At 32.1% G+C, this 23,407-nt stretch overlaps 2 protein-coding genes across 2 annotated transcripts; both read right to left on the reverse strand.

Moving 5' to 3' along the window:
* Nucleotides 1-4,922: 4,922 nt before the first annotated feature.
* LOC100245351 (cytochrome P450 83B1-like) lies at nucleotides 4,923-6,639 on the reverse strand. Its single transcript, XM_002280436.4, has 2 exons — nucleotides 5,702-6,639; nucleotides 4,923-5,629 (listed from the first exon to the last, which is right to left on the reverse strand). Exons 1-2 carry the CDS (start codon nucleotides 6,587-6,589, stop codon nucleotides 5,021-5,023), a joined length of 1,497 nt encoding a protein of 498 aa, XP_002280472.1. The 5' UTR covers nucleotides 6,590-6,639; the 3' UTR covers nucleotides 4,923-5,020.
* Nucleotides 6,640-12,267: 5,628 nt separating this feature from the next.
* LOC100250484 (6,7,8-trihydroxycoumarin synthase) lies at nucleotides 12,268-13,939 on the reverse strand. Its single transcript, XM_002280423.4, has 2 exons — nucleotides 13,049-13,939; nucleotides 12,268-12,976 (listed from the first exon to the last, which is right to left on the reverse strand). The coding sequence occupies exons 1-2, from the start codon at nucleotides 13,934-13,936 to the stop codon at nucleotides 12,368-12,370; spliced, it is 1,497 nt and encodes a 498-aa protein (XP_002280459.1). The 5' UTR covers nucleotides 13,937-13,939; the 3' UTR covers nucleotides 12,268-12,367.
* Between the last annotated feature and the right edge of the window lie 9,468 nt (nucleotides 13,940-23,407).

Genomic DNA, 23,407 nt, shown 5'->3' on the forward strand with positions numbered 1-23,407 from the left:
ACTTGAAGTTGCTTTGCAGACCATGAAGCAGTCTGTAGTTCATACAAGGAAGTGAATGAGAGGTTCAATGAATTGCATGGGAAGAATGAAGTGGAATTCAACATCTGTGTTGATGGGGACATCACTAAATTTGACATTGTTAAATTGTGCTCCAATGTATTCTCGAAAGAGTTTAGAGTTCTGGACAGCTGCTTGCAATGATCTCGGGGAGATGCATAAAGCTTGGATAATGAAAAAGGTGATAAAGAGCTTAGGGAGCTCCATTGTTGTTCATGGAAAATAGGCTATCTGTTTGACGCAAATCATGGTTACTCATCCTCCAAAGCCTGGAGGTTATGATTTGAAATGCAAGAAGGTCCTCAATAAGCTGTCCAAGGGCAAAGCCAAGAACTGACTTCATGATCTACAGAGGATATTCATAGACTTATAGTCCGCGAGGTCAGAACGTTGATTGTTGGGTATCACAGTCCCTGAAAGAACAGCAACAGATTGAAATAGAGAGTTCTTTGACCAGGATCCATTTAGTCAAATTGGCTTGGTGACCATAAAGGATGGGTTGGCTCAGTGTTTAACAGATCTTGGTGGCAGTCCTGATTCCCATGTTAAAGCTTTGATGGCTTCTGATATACCTAGTATATCTTCTCCCAATACTGGGTTATCTGTTGCATGTGCACCATTCACCAAGCAAAATGCGCTCTCACTGTTGGACTGAAGTCACCACCTGAACTATAAGCAAGGTCTCCCAGCTCAGTTCCTTATATCCATTAAGATGAGAAGCTGGCTCAGAATTTCCCTCAGTAGCAACCTTGGATATAAGCCACCTTCACAGTCTTTCCTGTTTGCTTCATAAGATGAAAATCTCCTGAATGACTAGTCAGAAATGTACTCCTTTCCCATCGGTGTCATCCAGCAGCAAAGAAGTTTGGCTGGAGTTGAAGTTTAGCTGGAGAATGGCATTGGCAACTTCGATTGGGTTTTGGGATCAGCCTTTGGAATTGGTTCTGGAATTCTTGCAATCGCAGCACTTAAGTTTGGCGCTGCCTCAGCAGTCGGAATTGATGTAGATCTCCAAGAAGTCACTGCTGCAATTCAGAATGCCGCTCTGAACAACATAAGCCCCTAATAAAATGCAGTTAACCCTATTTCCACCCAGCCAAGGAAGAAAGACAGTTCTGCACCGTCATTTGACCTTAATCAGGCAGCTAGCACTGAAGATGATAGGGCTGATGGATCTCACAATTTAGGCGACTTCCCCATTGACCACGAAGCCGAGCATAGTCCCGAAAACAGGTGTATGTTTACAACTTCAGCATCGAGGGAGTTGTTCAATTCAGTAGACAATGTCATTACCTTCAAGCCTGTGGACTTTAACCTGATTCGACACCAAGTCAGAAGCTGCATTGCCAGGAAATTTTCCTCCGTCATAGGTGACAAGCTTTCAATCCAAATAGAAGATGAAGCTCTAGAGAAAATGTTTAGCTGCTTCACAACTGGGCAGTGTAGTTCTCATAGGTTTCTAGGGCGCGAGGGGCTGACTGAGAGTCACTTAATGGATATTCCTCATGGTTCTGAATATATGCTGACATATGAGGATCAGAATGAAGATACATCCAGATCAAGGCCCTTGGTGCTTAGATGGAGCAATGAAGAATTAAGATTTTCCACTGGCAATGATGGAGTTACTCGTCTTCAACACTGTTTAAAGCTTTGGAGTGCATACTATGGCGTTCCTAGAAGCTGTAGAACAAGAGAATAATTATGGGGAACCTTAGCAACATCATACCACTCCAAGTCTATGGGAACTGTTGACTATATATGGCATATTGAGGAATTTGTTCTTGTGAGAGTTCTTGAAACCTTACCTGTTGATGTTTTAAGGAAAATAGGAGGGCTCTCAAGTGAGAAATGGAGCAGCGACCATCCTGCTCTCGTGTGTACACTGGCCTTTGCAGGTGATGGCAGTAGTTCTTGACCTGGTTCAAACCCTCTGATTGGCATTTATTGGAGGCTAGTGTACAAAATGCCATTTTATGCGGTTTCTTGGAGTTGGGCTGCTGCTCTCAAGTTCCCATTGAAGGATATATGGTGCAACCCTAGCATCTCTTTGAATGAACAAATTCATGCATGGAGTCTTGTCATTGTGGCTGCAGTTAGAGGTTCGTCAGCTTACCTTATGCCTTCAGCGCACTAGGTGGAGGCTCGAGCTCAATCAAAGAGTCAATATTTCTGGGGAAAGCAAAAAGGCCTGACGAAGTCATTGACATCTTCCATTTGATGCGTGTTGACTGTCGTATATGTACCCAGACACTGCCGCATACCTCCTCCACATATGAATGATCTTAAATCCTCAGCACAAGGATAGTTTGAGCACATGCTAACTGAAGATGATGATGTCCTTCTACTGATGGCTGATGATGAGATAAAATTTGAAGTATGGTGTATTGGTAACAGAGAATTAGGAATATGCTATGAAGCAGGGTACAGTTGACTGTGGTGCTTATCATGTGACTGATTCGAGAGTTGATGGGCTTGGTGTTTCATTTTGCATTGAGGGCAGCCTTGAAGATGCTAATGTCACTCGTCCTATTCCAGCCGAGCAAGCAGTGCTGATTGCTAATTCATCATCACATGGAGAATTGGCGTCCCCCAACGGCTCCTTGATAGCTGCAGGCAGTGAAGGGTGAGCAGGGTCCTCACAACATATGACTATTCAAGCACCCATTCCCACTGCATGGCCACCTTAGTATGGGCACCTTTTGGCCACGTGACTTTCTTCCACTTCCTCGTCCATTAATTTTGAAAATAATTTTTCTGAACTCCATTTTGTAAATAACCTTTTTTTTTTCAAATAATTACAACTCTCATTTTTCATCCTTAGGGTTTTTAGGTTCCAAAATCTCGTTTTCAATAAAATTTTGCCGCCATTTTCTTTCTGACAAGCTACTTTCAAATTTTCTTTGTTTTTTAAAAAAAAACGTTTTAAAAATACTTGTGAACTAAATTCCGTAATTCCAAGTGATGGAATTTATGGAATTAGTTCATGTAACAATAAACGGGCTTTGGTAGGGGCCCGACATATGTGATTGACTGACTAATTGATTGATTGATTGATTTGATTACCACACATGATTGATTTGTTTTGCTCTATGACATGCATGAGATTATTCTTTAATTGTGCACTAACCCCCTCTCTTGATAGCGCATGATGGTTCATTGCCTAAGTACGCACTCATTCTCACTCTGGTTAGTCTATATGCATTTTCCGACTCTCATATGTGCATGATTCGCTCTAGGTATTCATTGATTTTCTTATTGATTGTCATGTCAACTTCATTTTATTAGTAGAGACCCGATTTTAAGGACTTAGAGGGGTACTACGGTCTTTACCGTACCTTCTCGATAAGTAACCTGACCCCCGAACCCGATCCGATTTTTCACAGACCACCTTTTCCAAAATAAGGAATCACACTTAGGGTTTTTTTTCTTATTTTGTTTACCTTTTAAAAATAAAACAAAAATAAGTGGCGACTCCAAGTCATTTTCCAATAAATAAAAATCGAGCTCGCCATAGAGTGGAAAACGCATGAGCCAAAATGCGGGGTCCACAGAAGGCCATGCCTTCCAGTAAATTTATATATTTATTATTTTATTGATATATATTTATTATATAACATTAAAATTATTATATAAGGTATTCCAAAGATAAATTTCTTAATACTTATATATATATTAAAAATTATAGGTTTATAAATTAATACATGTTTTTTTTTGTGTATATAAATATCATAAATTAATTAGAATCAAATTGTTATAAATAAATTAATTTTAATTATTATATCTTTTGTATAATAACTAAATACCAAATAAATATAAATTAATAAATAAAATTATCAATATTTTAATACAAAATAATTATACATATATTATCATTCTTTTTATATCATTCATGAATATATCCAAATTAGATAGATGTATATAAAATATGTTTTTAAGTTATTAATATTATTATTAAATATTATAAATTATATTATGCATGCATTAATTCCTTCAACAAAACAATTTTAAAGTGTTTATTATACTTTTAATTTAATTTAAAATATCTATTATACTTCTAATTTAATTTTTAAAAGTTTTTTTCTTATATTTCTATGAGTTTTGATTAATTTTTTGTTTATGGATATTTTATGTCAAAATATCAGTTGATATTTCATGTCAAAATATCAGTTGATATTTCATGTCAAAATATCAGTTGATATTTCTCCAATATATTCCTAAAATTGAAGTACTGATATATTCATAATTACCAATATTTTTATAATTGATTATAAGTTAATTTTATCAAACAATCTTAATATACTTAAAATAATAATTAAATAATAAATTTTAAATCAACAATTTAATAATAATTTAACTTAATGTCAACTTAAATATTTACTTAAATTTTACCCAACACTCCCTTAATTTTTTTTTACAAACACCCGCTTAATTTTTGTTTGAATTGATTGTTATAGAAACCTTGAATCAAATTATAATAATATTAAAATGATTGACGTGTAGGATAAGGAAAAAGAGAAAAGGCATGGACGACTTTTCATCGAATAAGATAAGAAGATGAAAACAAATATACGGAGATGCTTCCAAGAATGGCATGGATGATATATTTCCTTTTGTTTTAAATGATCGATCCTGCTGGACCACAAACTAGGAATGAAAAATGTAAATAATTTGAGTCTGAATCTTTCTTTTGAGGTTTGATATTTTCTGCCACTTTGTTCTTAAGCATTTTCAACTTATCTTGGAAGTAGAGGAAAAATGGACTGAGCCCATGGTCTAATAACCAAGGACCTTCATCGTCTGAATTTCAATATGAAAATGGTGCAATTAACATTATATAAAATTGAGTACCGTCATCAATACCATAAAATATTAGGTCATATTATTGGATCCAAATAAGAAAATCGTAGGATTAAGAGTACATTATTCTCAGATAACTTTTACAGGAACATACACTAGATGTCCATTAATTATATTTCTTAGCCATAAGGCAAAGAGCATTCTTCTTGTGCATTGTAAGACCAGGTATGACATCAAAGTCAATGTCTTCCTTGTTCATTCCAGCAGGCATTTCCCAGTCAAATGAGTAAAGAAGATTAGCTAGTGTGAGCTCCACTGTCACAGCTCCGATATGTATTCCTGGGCAAACTCTTCGGCCTGCTCCGAACGGTATCAGCTTATAATTTTGTCCTCTGAAGTCCACGGAAGAACCCAAGAATCTCTCCGGTATGAACTCTTCTGGGTTTTCCCAGGCCTCCGGATCTCTTCCAATGGCCCACGCATTCACAAATACTAGGGTTTTGGGTGGTATCTCATACCCATCTATACTGCACTTCTGAAGTGTTTCTCTTGGAATTAGCAATGGAACTGCAGGAAGCAGCCTCATCGTCTCCTTCACTACTGCCTTGAGATAAGGAAGCTTCTCAACATCATCTTCCCCTATAAATCCCTTCTTTCCAAATGTATTTCTCACTTCTTCTTGGGCTTTCTTCATCACTCTGGGATTCTTCATTAATGCTGTCATCGCCCAAATCACGGTGGCTGCGCCTGTATCTGTTCCTCCCACAAATATATTCTGCAAAGAAAATTAATATTCAAGTTAAAAAAGATTAATAATATTCAAGTTAGTGAAGGATTGATTGATTACCATGAGCACTCCTTTAATGTGATCCCAAGTGATATCAATGGCAAACGAGTTGTCCTTCTGCAGTCCAATCAAGACGTCGGTGATGTCCTCTTGTTCTTGTTTTTTTCTGTCTGGTTTCAGATGATCTTCGATAATTTCCTGGTAGAACAAATCCATATCCCTGAAAGTTTTCTCGAGCCGAGCAGTCAGGCCGGTGAGTTTATCGAGCCAACCTATCAAAGGAAAATGATCCGAGAAAAAGAAGCTTCCCAACATAGCCTGAGCATCATTTAGAAGTCCATGAAATCTACTTCTTTCAAATCCTTCATCCTCGTACCTCTTGCCGAAAGCAACCCTACAGATTATGGTGCTTGTGAGAAACATCAGTGTCTCGCTCAAGTTGATAAGTTTGGAAGCAGATGCCAACTTGGATATTTTTTCAATCATTTGGGAAACCTCATATTCCCGAATAGGAGTATAGGATTGAACCCTTTTCAAGGTGAAGAGATGAAGAACACAAATCTTTCTCATTTCTCTCCAATAATCATTGTATGGTGAAAAGGCCAAATCTAGGCAGTTGTAAGATAGCCTTTGAGGGCCAATCAAGGAAGGCCTACTAGCAAATTCAAGATCATGTGTTTTCATGACCTCCTTTGCTATTCTGGCGGAAGAAACCACTATGGTGGGGATGAAGCCGAGGCGCAAGGACATGAGGGATCCGTATTGTTTAGAGAGTTGCCATAAGTAGCGATGACGGGCTGAGTTATCCATCTGGTGCAGGTTCCCAATGAAGGGAAGCCCAGGAGGACCCGGTGGAAGGTGGAGTAGTCCTCCATTTTTTCTGTGTTTTCGATGAAGAAACAAGAGCAAGAGAGGAAAAGCTAGAATGACAAAAAGCAACACTGTCATGGTGTGAAGATCTTCACTGCTATGAGTTAGTGCTATATTGCTATGTAAGGAATGGGCAAAAGACGAATCCTATATAATATAATTCTGGACTGGGCTCTTGCCGTATCGTACCAATCTTATTAAATTTTAATTATTACATATTCCAAGAACTCAGTACGTGGAGATATATTATATATTGGCCTTAATTGGAAGAGTACATGTAACTTACCTAATCCATAAAAGGGATATAAGATATGAAAATACTAATATATCCTTTAAATTTTTATATATTACCACTAATTGATTTTAAGATTATAAAATAATGATGAACCAAAATATTCATTGACCATTCAAATAAACTTTTTTTATCTTTATTGCATTACTATTCATGCAACCATAATAATTCTATTTTAACTATTTGGATTTCTAATTATTTTTTAAAACTTTTTTTTATAAATAATTGAAAAAATTAGCATTATTTTTTATTTTAAATTATAAATGAAGAAAATTTATGTTCAAAAACTATTTTAAAAAATACTTTCTAAAAAAATGGTAATATGATTTATATTTTTTATATTTTCTTTTTGAAAAAACATTTAATTAAAAAATGAAAACTATTTTTAAAATTAAAAATTAAAAACCTTATTTAGTACTATTTTTTATATGAAAATAATAAAAATAAATACATTTCATTAATTAATTATCCATTTTTATTTTTCCATTAGTTATTTTAATATAATATATATATATATAGCATGTTTACAATTAAACAAAGGAATTTGGTCAATTATGTGTTTTTCGTGTGACTATCTTTTACATGAAAAATAATTAAATAACTAAATTATATATATTTATTACTTTTTTTAATTTTTTTTCTTTATTTTTTTTTTGTCTAATAGAAAATTTTAATATATCCATAATTAACAAAGTAATAGATCAATTGTGCACATTTTCATCTATTAAAATAAATTACTTTCTAATTTAAATAAATAAAATGAAATAAGTAAATAAATTTGAGGTTATTTGTATTTTTTAACATATCTTATATTAATATTTTTACGGTTAAATTAATTTTTTTTATTTTTTATTTAATTCCAAAAATAAAATGAAATAAATAAATAAATTTGGTAGTTTTTAACCAATCTTATATTTATATTTCTTATGGTTAAATAAATTTTTTATTCTTTTTTCTTTATTTCCAAATATAAAAGGAAATAAATAAATAAATTTGTCTTAAATAATAGTTTTTAAGTAATTTCTTGTTTTATTTTTAATTAAATTTTGCATTGAAAATAAAATAAAATAACGTTTTATTTGTTTTGATTATTTTAAAAGTCAAACTATTGGGAACATAATTTACATACTCATGTGAATATAATTTATGCATATGAATGTGTGAAACCAATGTTTGGTTAATCTCAGTTTTAATGATAACAAAACAAGGTTTAGAACTAATGATTATATTTTTAAGTGTGATTAGGCAAGACGATTTTCAAAGTGGCAATTACAAAGACAAATTAAGCCAATGAGAAATCATGAAAAAAAAGACCACCTCAAAGAGAAGTGTTTTTCAAGACCCAAGCTTCATAAAGATCTCTTTGTAAGGTTGTTGGTGCACTAGAATTTTTATGCATTACATTCTTTACTTATGCACCAAAGTCATCCAAGAGTTATTTTGTTGTAAATATTTTAAATTGGATGATTTCATGTTTTCAACTAAAACCTTGTGTCAAATGTTTTTCAAACTTGTTTAAAAGGTTTTAAGTTGAAAAAGTTGGTTGTTGAGCCAAAAACGACTCAACTGGTTGAACCAGATGAGGAACCGGTCGACCCCCAACTTAACCGATCTAGGAGCAGGTCGACCCCCAATTCAATCGGTCAAAGGTGTGAACAGTAACCGATCGACCGCCAACTCAACTGGTCGAGGGGTGTAAAAATCTTCTCTCTCTTCCAGAATGGTTGTTCAACCAAATGAGAAATCAGTCAACCCACACCACAATCGGTCGAGGTCCAACGGTCACCTGCTAAGCATTAAATGTTAACGGCTAGTCAACCGATCGACGCTTAACTCGACTAGTCGAACCCTCAACGGCTAGTTTGACTTTTTTTTCTTCTATGAAAAGACTCCAAATCTTCATTATTTATGAGCTCAACCTTCCCAAACCTTTTTTGAATATATTTGAGCCATGGAAAAGTGTTTTGAGTGCACCATTATTCTAAAACTTGCATATCATTAGTGCACCTTTCAATCCTAGTTTTCTTGTATCATTTGAGCTTAAAGATTTTGTACTAGGATTTTGTGAGATTAATTATTTGTATATATTTGAGAGTAAGATTCTCAAGTGTGGGGTATCTCTTAAGGATTTTAAAGGGTGCTTAGAGCCAAAAGTCCAAGATGGTAGATTGGAACCATAATTCAATTTTATTACTTGAATGTTTGGTTTAGAAGCCTTGAATTAGTAGAACCTCAAGCTTAGGATTGAAACTAGAGGAGAGTGGATGTAGGTCGGGTTGCGTCGAACCACTATAAAATTTTGTATTTGCATTCTCTCTTCCCTACTCTTTTACTTTATATGCAATTGTCTTTATATTGTTTTATTATATACTTACATATATTTGTCTCTTACATTCACATAGTTTAAATTTTGCAAAAAAAAACCATCACTCTATTTACTCCCCCCTCTAGGGTGATTACCATAGGTTGAATTAGCCTAAATTTTCTAACAGTATAAAATGTATACCATTATACAAGGCTATTACACTAATTGTACAAGGGGTGTACAAAACTGTACATTTTGAACAACTTTTTTTTTCTTGTCATCTAAGGATTATACACTCTCTTACCACAAATTCTTTCATTTCATGTACTTTATTTAACTTACATATGACAATTCAAATACTTACCCTAATAATGATATTTGAGGGAAAATTTTGTTTTTACATTTTATATCATTTTCTAAATTAAACCAATGGAAACATGATTCATACATCATATGTGGACACATAATGTATGCATATGGATGAAATTTATATCATTGTACAAGGGTGTTATATTAACTGTGCAAGGTAAATGTTCAATTGGATAAAAAAAATGTTCTAACTATACAAAACAAATGTTCTAACTATACAAGGGGTATACAAAGCTATCCTTTGTGAAAGATTTCAATCAATTTTGGACAACTTTTTTTTTTTTTTTTTTTTGTCTTGTCATCTAAGGATTGCACACTTTCAAGGTACACATTTCTCTATCACACACTCATCTTATGCATTTTATTTAACTCACACATGACAATTTAAGTACTTATCCTACTAATGATCTTTGAGAGAAAATTTTGTTTTTTCATCTTCCACTATTTTTTGAACCAAACAAATGAAAACGTGGTTAACCTACCTATGGTTACACATTGAGTAGGGGGTATATGGAATTTGGGTCACTGTACAAGGTATTTACACTAAGTGTACACGACAAATATACTAACTGTAGAAGGGTGTACAAGACTATCATTTGTGAAGAATTTTAAGTGATTCTGAAAAACTTATTTGTTTATTTCCCCTAACCAAGGATAGATGACATTCCTTACATACATTGGTTAAGCATACTGTGGACCCCGCATTTCGGCTTATGCATTTCCCACTTGATGGCGACCTCAATTTTAATTTGAAAAATGATTTTTATTGATTTAAGAAAATAACTTGGAGTCGCCACTTATTTTTGTTTTATTTTTAAAAGGGTAAACAAAATAAGAAAGAAAACCCTAAGTGCGACTCCTTATTTTGGAAAAGGTGATCTACGAGAAATCGGATCGGGCTCGGGGGTCAGGTTACTTATCGGGAAGGTACGATAAAAGACCATAGCACCCTTCTAAGTCCCTAAAATCGGGTCTCTACTAACAAAATGAAGCTGACGTGGCAATTTACGAGTAAATCAGTGAATATCCTGAATGATCATGCACACATAAGAGTCAAGACATGCATAGACAACGATTAGAGGGAAAATGGGTACATACCTGGGCAACAAACTGTCATGCGCTATCAATAGAGAGGGTTAGTACACTATATAGAGCACAAAACATACCACATGCATCACTAAGCAGGGATTAAAATTGTTCGAAGGAAAGCTGGATTTTTTAAATTCATTTGAGAATCGGAATGTTAGATATTATTTGAAAATTGGATTCTTAGGAATTAAATGTAAGAAATGAGAACTTTTAGAAATTAAATTTGAAAGAAAATTGGGATTTTGAAGAATTATTTGAAAGTTCGGGATTTTTAAGAAAAATTAAGTTACGAAAATTGGGATTATGGGAGTTAAATTTCGAAAGGGATCAGAATCATAAGTTTTTTTTTTTTGAGGCGTAGAAATTATGAAAGTTGATGTGTAAAAATTGGAAATCTTAGAAATCATTCGAAGGCAGAATTTATAGAAATAATGAACAATATGATAATGATAATGATAATAATAAGTAGCGGGGTAAATACGGGAATTGGAGCATGGGAAACTGGAAATTAAGTTCGGAGATAGGACAATTGGAATTTCAGATAGCTAAATTTAGGAATCAGAATTTTGAAGAATTAGACTCTAATGATTGAAATTTTTAAGAGAAATAAATGGGTAAGTATGGAGTAATGTTACGGATTAATCAAAACGATATTTGGGCGGATGAATAGTGAATAGTGGGATTTTGAAAATTAAATTTTGAAAGTCGGGCCTTTGAATAATTAACTCTAATTATTGGAATTTTTAGAAGAAAGAAGCAAGTAGACATGGAATTTATAATAATGATAACAAAGATGATATTTAAATGAATAAAAGTGAATGGTGGAATTTTTTTTAGTCTGAAGGTTAAATTTGGAAATCCGGTTTTGAAGAGTTGAATTTTAATGATTGAAATAAATAAATGAACGAATATGGAATAACGATACTTATTAACAAAAATAATGCTCAAACGAATAAAATAGTGGGATTTTTCTAATTGGAAATTTGAATTAGGGCGTTGGATTTTTAAAGGATATGACTTTGAATAAATAGGTAAGTATGAGATTATAATACTAATTAACGAAAATAATATTTAGACGAATAAAGATGGATAGTAGAATTTTTGGGATTGAAGTTTTAATTAAGGCATGGGGTTTTCGGAAGATTGGACTTTGAATAGATGTGGAAATAATGATTCTAATTGATGAGGATAAAATTTAGACGAACTGTAGAATTTTTAGGATTGAGAAATTGAGTTAAGACAAGAGATTTTTGGAGAACTAGGTTTTAAATAAATAGACGAATACGAGATAATAATCCTAATTGATGAAAATAAGATTTAAACGAATTACTGATAAACTAAATTAAGACAGGGGATTTTTGAAGGATTAGATTTTAAATAACTAAATAAACATGGGATAATAATTCGATTTATGAAAATATGATTTAAACAAGTATTTGAAGAATTAAATTAAAAACATGGGATTTTTGAAGGGGTAGGCTAGATAAATAAATGAATGTATAAGATAATAATTCCCATTGATGGACATAAGATTTAAACGAGTATTTGAAGAATTAAATTACAGAAGTAGAGGAAAAATGGACTAAGCCCATGGTCTAATAACCAAGGAGATGTCACTATGATAGCCTTCATCGTCTGAATTTCAATATGAAAATGATGCAATTAACATTATATAAAATTGAGTACCGTCATCAATACCATAAAATATTAGGTCATATTATTGGATCCAAATAAGAAAATCGTAGGATTAAGAGTACATTATTCTCAGATAACTTTTACAGGAACATACACTAGATGTCCATTAATTATATTTCTTAGCCATAAGGCAAAGAGCATTCTTCTTGTGCATTGTAAGACCAGGTATGACATCAAAGTCAATGTCTTCCTTGTTCATTCCAGCAGGCATTTCCCAGTCAAATGAGTAAAGAAGATTAGCTAGTGTGAGCTCCACTGTCACAGCTCCGATATGTATTGCTGGGCAAACTCTTCGGCCTGCTCCGAACGGTATCAGCTTATAATTTTGTCCTCTGAAGTCCACGGAAGAACCCAAGAATCTCTCCGGTATGAACTCTTCTGGGTTTTCCCAGGCCTCCGGATCTCTTCCAATGGCCCACGCATTCACAAATACTAGGGTTTTGGGTGGTATCTCATACCCATCTATACTGCACTTCTGAAGTGTTTCTCTTGGAAGCAGCAATGGAGCTGCAGGAAGCAGCCTCATCGTCTCCTTCACTACTGCCTTGAGATAAGGGAGCTTCTCAACATCATCTTCCCCTATAAATCCCTTCTTTCCAAATGTATTTCTCACTTCTTCTTGGGCTTTCTTCATCACTCTGGGATTCTTCATTAATGCTGTCATCGCCCAAATCACGGTGGCTGTGCCTGCATCTGTTCCTCCTACAAATATATTCTGCAAAGAAAATTAATATTCAAGTTAAAAAAGATTAATAATATTCAAGTTAGTGAAAGATTGATTGATTACCATGAGCACTCCTTTAATGTGATCCCAAGTGATATCAATGGCAAACGAGTTGTCCTTCTGCAGTTCAATTAAGACGTCAGTGATGTCCTCTTGTTCTTGTTTTTTTCTGTCTGGTTTCAGATGATCTTCGATAATTTCCTGGTAGAACAAATCCATATCCCTGAGAGTTTTCTCGAGCCGAGCAGTCAGGCCGGTGAGTTTATCGAGCCAACCCATCAAAGGAAAATGATCCGAGAAAAAGAAGCTTCCCAACATAGCCTGAGCATCATTTAGAAGTCCATGAAATCTACTTGTTTCACATCCTTCATCCTCGTACCTCTTGCCGAAAGAAACCCTACAGATTATGGTGATTGTGAGAAACATCACTGTCTCGCTCAAGTTGATAAGTTTGGAAGCAGATGCCAACTTGGAGATTTTTTCAATCATTTGCGAAACCTCATATTCCCGAATAGGAGTATAGGATTGAACCCTTTTCAAGGTGAAGAGATGAAGAACACAAATCTTTCTCATTTCTCTCCAATAATCGTTGTATGGTGAAAAGGCCAAATCTAGGCAGTTGTAAGATAGCCTTCGAGGGCCAATCAAGGAAGGCCTACTAGCAAATTTAAGATCATGTGTTTTCATGACCTCCTTTGCTATTCTGGCGGAAGAAACCACTATGGTGGGGATGAAGCCGAGGCGCAAGGACATGAGGGGTCCGTATTGTTTAGAGAGTTGCCATAAGTAGCGATGAGGGGCTGAGTTATCCATCTGGTGCAGGTTCCCAATGACGGGAAGCCCAGGAGGACCCGGTGGAAGGTGGAGTAGTCCTCCATTTTTTCTGTGTTTTCGATGAAGAAACAAGAGCAAGAGAGGAAAAGCTAGAATGACAAAAAGCAACACTGTCATGGTGTGAAGATCTTCGCTGCTATGAGTTAGTGCTATACTGCTATGTAAGGAATGGGCAAAAGATGAAGCCTATATAATATAATTCTGGATTGGATTCTTGTCGTATCGTATCAATCTTATTTTAATATTTACATATTTCTCTATCATCAAAGAAAGCTACCTAGGATGGAGAGTTTAAGTCCAAAATCCATTGGTAGAAAAAAATGGTAAGAATAGTATTCATCTCAAAATATTTATCAAATTAATCTTTTTGTATTCACCTAAACATCCACATAAATTTTTTTTAAGTGTATAAAACCATCATTAGTGACTGTAGTTTTAAAAGTTTCATAAATATCCTCAAAACCACAGTATGTAACTATGGTTTTACAATTTTCCACAGTTAGTAACTGTGATTTTAAAATTATTTTTAGTTCATCCATGTTTTAATGGTATTATAATTTTAATATTATTTTTAAAATATTTTTTTATCATGATAACCATAAAACCACCGTTATTAAGGAATAACCTAAAATCATAATCATTGACATTAATTTTTATATAAAAATATAAAATTTTAAAATAATATAAATAATTTATTTAATTAAAGAAAATTATTTTTTCATATTATTTTTAAATTTTAAAATAATTAAATAAATTATTTATATTATTTTAAAATTTTATATTTTCATATAAAAATTAATGTCAATGATTATGATTTTAGGTTATTCCTTAATAACGGTGGTTTTTATGATTATTATGATAAAAAAATATTTTAAAAATAATATTAAAATCATAATACCATTAAAACATGGATGAACTAAAAATAATTTTGAAACCGCAGTTACTAACTGTGGTTTTAAGGAGAATTGTAAAACCACAGTCACAGACTGTGGTTTTAAGGATATTTATGAAACTTTTAAAACCACAATCATTAATGGTGGTTTTATACATTTAGAAAAAAAAATCTATGTGGATACTTACATGGATGCAAAAAGATTAGTTTGACAAATATTTTGAGATGGGTACTATTCTTACCATTTTTTTTCTACCAATGGATTATTTTGGACTTAAACTCTAGGATGCAAGCATTTGTATTTTTGCATGCTCCTCTCAATTTTTTATAAGAGTATGGCAGTTTTAAAAAATAATTACTAAATTATCGTGGTAGGAAAAATAATTTTAAATCTATTGTAGTTTTGTCCAAATAGGAAAAAGAAAATAAATTATAAGTAAAAAATCTCTTTTCAAATGATGATTTATGAATTTTTAAAAAAAATTATTAAAAAAAATCATTTTTCCAATACACAATTTATAAAATTACATTTTTTATATGAGAAATTGTCTCTCAAAGAGACGATTTAAAAAGAAAAACAAAAAAAAAATTGAGAAATAAATCGTCTCTTCAAGGGATAATTTTCACAAAAAAAATTAAACAAAGAGAAATTGTCTCTTGAAGATATATATATATATATATATATGTGTGTGTGTGTGTGTGTGTATGTATGTATAACAAGTGAGAAATTCTCACTTAAAAAAAGAAAAATTCAAAAATCCATTTTTTCCATTCTTTATTCCACTTATACAATAATACAATTATTATAAATATATATTATAAAATTAATTAATTTTATTTACTAGATTTAATATATAAATAACATACTAAATTTAATATAAGATAAATAATATTTATCTATTTTTTTTTTCTCTTAGTTTGGAATTTAAAAAAAAAACTATTATCAAGTTATGTGAAAAATGAGTTTAAAAAAAATGTTATTAATTTATTAAATAATTATTTATAAAATACTTAATTTTTTTGTTTTAATTTTTAAATTAATTTTATTATATAAATTTTAAGATTAATCTTTAAGAGATAATTTCCACACAACAAAAAAAAAAATAACAAGAGAGAAATTCCCACTAAAACAAAAACAAAAACTTCAAAAATCCAGTTTTCCATTCCCTATTATTCTCATACAATAATACAATTATTATAAATATATATATTATAAAATTAATTAATTTTATTTAATAAATTTAATATATAAATAATATACTAAATTTAATATAAGATAAATAATATTTATATATTATTTTTTTCTTTCACTTTGGAATTTAAAAATAAAAAAACTATTATCAATTTTATGTGAAAATTGAGTTTAAAAAATTGTTATTAATTTATTTTGTAAAAAAAAAAAAAAAACAAAAAACAAAAACGTGAGAAATTATCTTCAAGAGACAACTTTCAGAAAAATAAAAATAAACTTCAAAAATCCATTTTTCCATTCCCTATTATACTTATACTATAGTACAATTATTATAAATATATATATTATAAAATTAATTAATTTTATTTACTAAATTTTATTTATAAATAATATACTAAATTTAATATAAGATAAATAATATCTATCTATTATTTTTTTCTTTCACTTTGGAATTTAAAAAATAAAAAATAAAATAAATAAAAAGAACTACTATCAATTTTATGTGAAAAATGAGTTTAAAAAAACAAATTTGTTATTAATTTATTAAATAATTATTTACAAAATAAATAATGTTGTTTTGTTTTAATTTTTAAATTAATTTTATTATATAAATTTTAAGATTAAAAATATTAATCTTTAAGTTAAAATTTCACTGTAAAATGAATAAAATATTAAAATAAATAAATTAAATAATTTTAATTATTCTTAATCTTCAATTTTTTCTTTAAATTAATTCAATTAATTACAACTAATAAAATTAATTTAGTTTGATATTGTTTTTTATTTATAAGATAAATAATATTTATCTATTTTTTATGTAAACAATGATTTTATAAAAAACAAATTTGTTATTAATTTATTAAATAATTATTTACAAAATAAATAATTTTATTTTGTCTTAATTTTAAAATTAATTTTATTATATAAATTTTAAAATTAAAAATATCAATCTTTAATTTCAAATTTCACCGTAAAATGAATAAAATATAAAATAAAAAAAATATCATGATTATAAAATTAAAAATTTTAAAAATAAAAAAAAAAACAAAAAAAAAAAACCAATAACATTGTTCATGTAAATGCTAAAAAACCAACAAATAGTCCAACAATTAATAAAATATCAACCATGATAAACAAAATACAAAATCAATTATTATCATGAATGCAAAAAATCAATAACCTTGTTCATATAAACCAGCAACAAAGAGAAATATATATATATATATATATATATATCAACTAATAATTTGTATTAATATGTTCAATCTCTAAACAATCAAACGTATTCAAATACTAAATGATCAAAGATCAACTACTATTATGAATAAAAAAAAAATAATACCTTGTCCATATATATAAACTAATAAACCAACAAATATCCTATAACTAACAAAATAATAACGATGAATACCAACAAAGCTAAAATATTAAAATTCAACATTATTATATGACAATTTCAATATTAGCAGACGATAAATTAACATACGTCACTAATAAACAAACAACTAATAAAAGTTAGCATGCATCACCAATACAAATAAACCAACAAGTAACAAAAGAGCAACATGTATCATCAATTTATGTTCAATAAAATATATGAGTCATCAATGTGTGCCACATGAAGGAGACTTCCTTCTTCGTTGTGGGTGTTGGTGACATCTTTCCAACTCCGATTGATCTAAGGGACCATCTAATGTTGTTCCATTTCCTCGTCCTCGGCCTCGGCCTCTTCCTCGTCCATATCTTTGATCTTGAACTTGGTCATCTCCCTGTTGTTCAACAAATGGTGTAGGAAAGAATTGCATTTGTGTCGCCACATCATCTCTAAACGAATGTCCTAATGATTGTGGTGACAAAGCAATGAGTGGTGTTGTAGGTGGAGTAAATGACACCTCAATACTAGACGACATAGGTATATGAAAAGAAGGCTCATCAATATAAGAATGCAATAGCTCTTGGATGAATGATGTCCCAACATCTTCCTGTATCACCCTCTCATCAATGGATGAAACTGATTAATAAGGTAATGACTAGTCAAATGGTGTAGAAAAAGTGAAGGCAATATGTTGTAGAGGCCATGTTAATGGAAAATCTAGTGATGCATCATCGATAGGGAAGTGTGGATCATTAGAAATATGGCATCCAGGTGTTCGTACACTTCCACATTTAGTTCCTACACCTCCACCTGTAGTCCAAACCCCACCACCTCTAGTTCATATCCCACCATCTCTCATCATTACCTCCTCATCCGATGATTGTCTCTATGTATCAACGACATTGGGGGGAATAAGCAACCTATCAGCCTCATGTATAACCTCTAAAGTGGTTGCACATAATTGATGAATTTCATCATGATGACCTATATTCGAAGTATTTGGACCAATCCACAAATGTATCTATTGCAAACTATGATTCTATAAGAATTAAGAATAAAAAGTTAGATGTTTTTCTAATTAGAAGAAAATAGAATAATAAATAATAATAAAATACATTGTAATTACCACTATCTCCCATGAAGATCCAAGTGGAGTAAGAAAAAGACGAGTGATAGAACGATACCACACCATATATGGGTGGTTATACCCATAAGAAGTAGACGTTGCCTCAGCTCTAGCAAGATGATCTTACATAGCCTCCCACCTTTGAATATAGTAGTGATGAATACTCATCCAATCTAAATATGTCAACCCCTCAAATCATATTTATGTAATCTTAACTCTATATCGCACTGCTCGAGAATATGCTGTAATAGCCTAAACTGCCTCAAAACACGATCAGGTCTATACCACTCCACTATGTAGAAACAAATAAGAGGTGAAATAGTCAACCACAAGTCAGAGGCAATAGTATAATAATCTAGGAGTCCAAAGATGACATCATCAGTATAGGGCTCCCATATAATCTGCAATTAAATTTTAAATATGACTCACATTATTTAATAATATTTTGATTACAAATTGTTTAAAAAAATTATTCAAAATAATGAATTTCTCATCTACTTTAGCATAAGTCAATCAAATAGATACCTATATTGGGGTAACAAATGCATAGGTGTCGAAGTAGTACAAAACTCATCTTTCCAACTACAAAAAGAATATATATATTAGAAGTTTGTATAATTGTTTATTTATGTATATATGTGTTTACATATGCTATAACTAAGGTTGAATACATACCGCATGCCTAAAGGTGGTTGTGGCAATATTCCATCATGTAGGGTTGAATGTAAGTGCATAGGTGCTATAAAGGCAAATATATCCCATATCCATAACTGTAACAAAATGAGAGAACTCGATACATCATGTACATCAATACGGGATGCTCGACACATATCTCGATATAGTCAAGCTAAGCAAACACTACCCCAACTATAAGTATCAATAACTCCAAAATCCTCAAGTAGTGGTAACAACATTAAATGTATCATATTATTCGATTTATCTGTAAAAAGAAAACCTCCAATCAACTATAAAATGAATGCCCTAGTATAGCATCGCACGGACTCCACATCAGCATCAGGTGCCAATGAAGGAAAATGCTCTGGCAACCAAGTCAAATAAAGCCTTTGTCCAAATATATCTCTATCTTCAGGCACCACTCCTAACAATGTAGCATACACCTTTCTCTAATCCAAGCATGTGCTACCGTTAACTACAACACCATCAATTAGTAAGCCTGAAATAATACTAACATCCTGAAGTGTGATGGTACACTTTCCCTGAGGTACATGGAAAGTGTGAGGTTCAGGGTGCCATTTCTCTATAAATGTTGTAATAAGGTGTCAATCCAATGAAATGAAACCTAATCGGGCAACACCATAGAATCTAGATTGTTGCAAATATGGAATAATGTGGGCATCTAAAACACTATTACAATATAAATTGGCTTCACAACATCGACAATGTAGCTCTCCATGATCATTTCCTTCCCATGTAAGCGAATATCAGTGTACTTCTTGGTTATACAAAACAAAACAATCTACAGGTCCAAGATCCATGAGAATGTATTATCTACATCATTTAAATAATTTCATTAGTTTATTACAAGACATTCCAATGACATTATATGGAAATAACTCAATGTCTATCTTTAATGTTACAAAAAACTTTCATTTAAATAGTAAAATTTTCAACTTAAACTTACAATATCATTGAACGGTTGTGTTAGAAGACTCTCTTCTGTTAAGGCATTTTCAATTATTATGACCTTTCTGTTTACAAAGCCCACATCGGACTTTGACACTTGGTTCTCTCCAATCCATTTTATTCCTAATCCTTGAATATCTTGGTATTTCTTTATCACATACTAGAGTTGGATTAGGATGAACAATTGAAAAATTAGGTTCTAGCTAATAGGCTTGATGTGGAATTGAATTGAATTATGGTGTATAGCAACAACCATATGCATTCATCCTATAATGTTTGTTGACAAATTGTCAATAATCAATCCTTGCATGTGCACATGCAGCTAGCACATGTGAACATGGGATACCAAATGATTGTTATTTATTATAAATACATTGTTAGCCCAAGGGTTTTCCTAATCGGGTTTTGATGATAACAAACCATGGTTAAGTGACTAATTGGTTTAATGTTTAAGAATCTCAAGTATAAACTCGAAAATTCATCAAATGACCAAATGACCAAATGGATACAAAATCGAGACGCTTGGAAAACTTGTGATCATAGAAAACTAATGTAAGATGAATACATGAGTGCACTTAGGATTCTCATACGTTTCATGCATCTTAGAAAATTTGGTTTATTCTTTAAAACGTCGATTTCATTAAAACCTCGATTTCATTAAAACCCGAGTTTTTAACTAATGTACCTTAGGCAAAATGATTTATAATTGGCTTAATAATTTACCTAAAGACCTTGCCTAAGTGTTAGAAAAGAAAAGAATCAAAAAATAGGTTTTCAGGGCCAAAAAAGGCTCAACCGATCGAGGCTATGGCCAATCGATCAACCGGTTGAGGAACCGGTCGACCGGTTGTGGTTGTCCAGTTGAGGACCGGTCAAGGGAGGTCAAAAATCTTCTCTCTCTCCCAATAGCCTTCTCTTCCCGATCGAGGTGTTTCTCTTACCGGTCGAGATCCGATCGAGGACCGGTCGAGGTCCGATTGAAGCAACGATAACCTGTCATGCATTAAATGCTCCAACAGCTAGTGAACCGATCGATCCCTAGCTCGACCGGACGAGGTTACCTTTTGCTGACTTTGACTCCTGAGCTTAGAAACCTATAAATTGAGAGCTTCACTTCATTTATTGATAAGAGAACACTTGCATTCAAAGCCTACCTACCTGTTCTTGATCAAAAAGCTCTCATTTCTTTCATAGTGCATTAAATCACCACTTGCATATCCTTTAGTGCACTCTTGTTTGCCATCCTAACCTTGTCTTGTATTTGAGCCATCTTTAAGCTAGGTTGAGTGATTATATCTTGTAACAATCTGAGTGTTAAAGCCTTCAAGAGGGTTGAATCTTGAAGAGGTTGTGTAAAAGCCTATTGGAGCTGAAATCCAAGTGTAAGAAGATTGGAAGCTTGGTTGAAGCTTCAAGTTAGTGAAACCCTCACTCGGTTAGGAGATTGAAGAGAGTGGACGTAGGCAAGGAAGTACCGAACCACTATAAACCCGAGTTTGAATTCTCTAAACTCTATATCTTTACTTTGCTTATATTTTGTTTAAATTTGTTGTGATTGAAAAGATTTTAAAAAACCCAATTCACCCCCCCCCCCCCTTTTGGGTGTTTTTCTTAGCTAAGCATAGCCTTTGTTTTCTCATACATGTTCTTTCTTTCAACTTCACAATTTGTATATTGTTTTCTTTATCCATATGAAACTCATAGGAAGCGATTATCACTTCAAATATCTCATTTGTTATTTTGTTAATGGCATAGGAAGTATACAAATCTCCATTTGCAATTCGAGCTTGTATTTCTATTCGATAAGTCTCGAAATATGAAATACAACGATAGAAAGTTAATCAAATAAAAGCAGTGATAGGTAACATTCTAGCCCTTTTAAGCACTTCATTTATGTATTTAGCAATATTTTTAGTCATCCACCCATACCGATGTCCTCCATCATGTGTCAAAGTCCATTTCTTCGCATCCAACCTGTTAAACCATTCTAAGCATTTTTCATCTAATTGTTTTAACTCAGTCATACATGACTCATACTTTCGTGGTTGATGTTGAGACCCAGCTCTATACACTAAGTCTTTTAATATCTTATTTCTAAATTTATCATTGAAATTGCTTACCACATGCCTAAGACAATATCAATGGTATGCATAAGGCAGGTTCCATCCAACACTAGGATCCCTAACAGTGGCTTGTATTCCTGTATAACGATCAAAAATGAGACATATGTCTTCTCTTTGCGTGACTTGACTCCTTAATGTATAAAGAAACTAAGACCAACTATCTGACAATTCCTCTTCAACTATTGCAAATGCAAGAGGGAAGATATGACCATCAGTATAGTTGCAATAAAAAATTTCCCTATATATTTTCCATATAAAAAAGTATCATCTATTTGTATTACTGATCTACAATGCTTAAATACTTCAATGCATGCCCTAAAAGCCCAAAACATATGCATAAAACGTACATTTCCATTGCAACCTACTAGTATTGATGTCTTCCAAACAACCTTAGTCTCAAGGTTAGTAAGTTTAACAATATTCATTCACCTAGGTAAAGTTTGGTAAGATTCATCTCAATCACCAAATATCCTTATGATTGTTTTCCTCTTTACTTCCCAAATCCTCTTGTAATGAACAATATAACCAAATTTATCTTTCACTATTTGATGTAATGCAACAATTGAAATTGTGTGATCACTTTGGACTACATTTTGAACTTCTTGTGCAATCAATGTGGAATCTAATTGTGAGTGGTCTTGTGATAGTTTAAGGTAAACACAAGTGTGAGGACCTGTGTACTTTGTTATCTCAAACAAACCATGAAATTTATAACGACATGCACGAAACCTCCAATTACAACCCTCAGACCACTTTTTGCAATTTACGGCCCACATATCTAGCTCAGATTCAATAACAATCAAATATTGATTCCTACATATAGAATAACGTTTAACAGTATATTGTAAGTCTACCTTACTCTCAAACCGCAAACCCTTAAACAATTCATTTGATTCATTCCATAATCTAGTGCATGTTGCCAAATCCTTGTCGACCATGGAGTTAATTACATCCCAATTCAATTCTCTAAATATTGGGGAAGGGACATCATGTTCACCACCACCTAGCAATGATGCATCATTTTCTGTATTTTCATTATCCTCCATGTCCATAATATCCTCATTACCATCATCTTCATCAAATAACTCCACATTGTCATCATCATTTTAAGGTAAAATATCAACATAATTTTCAACTGCCATTACAATTGAATCAGTGATCCCTGCCAAATCTACCATAACTATAGGTTTCATGTCATTATCATAACTTTGCATATACATAAGGGAAGATGTGTTC

Source organism: Vitis vinifera, chromosome 18, assembly GCF_030704535.1.
Source record: "Vitis vinifera cultivar Pinot Noir 40024 chromosome 18, ASM3070453v1".
Taxonomy (NCBI): Eukaryota; Viridiplantae; Streptophyta; class Magnoliopsida; order Vitales; family Vitaceae; genus Vitis; species Vitis vinifera.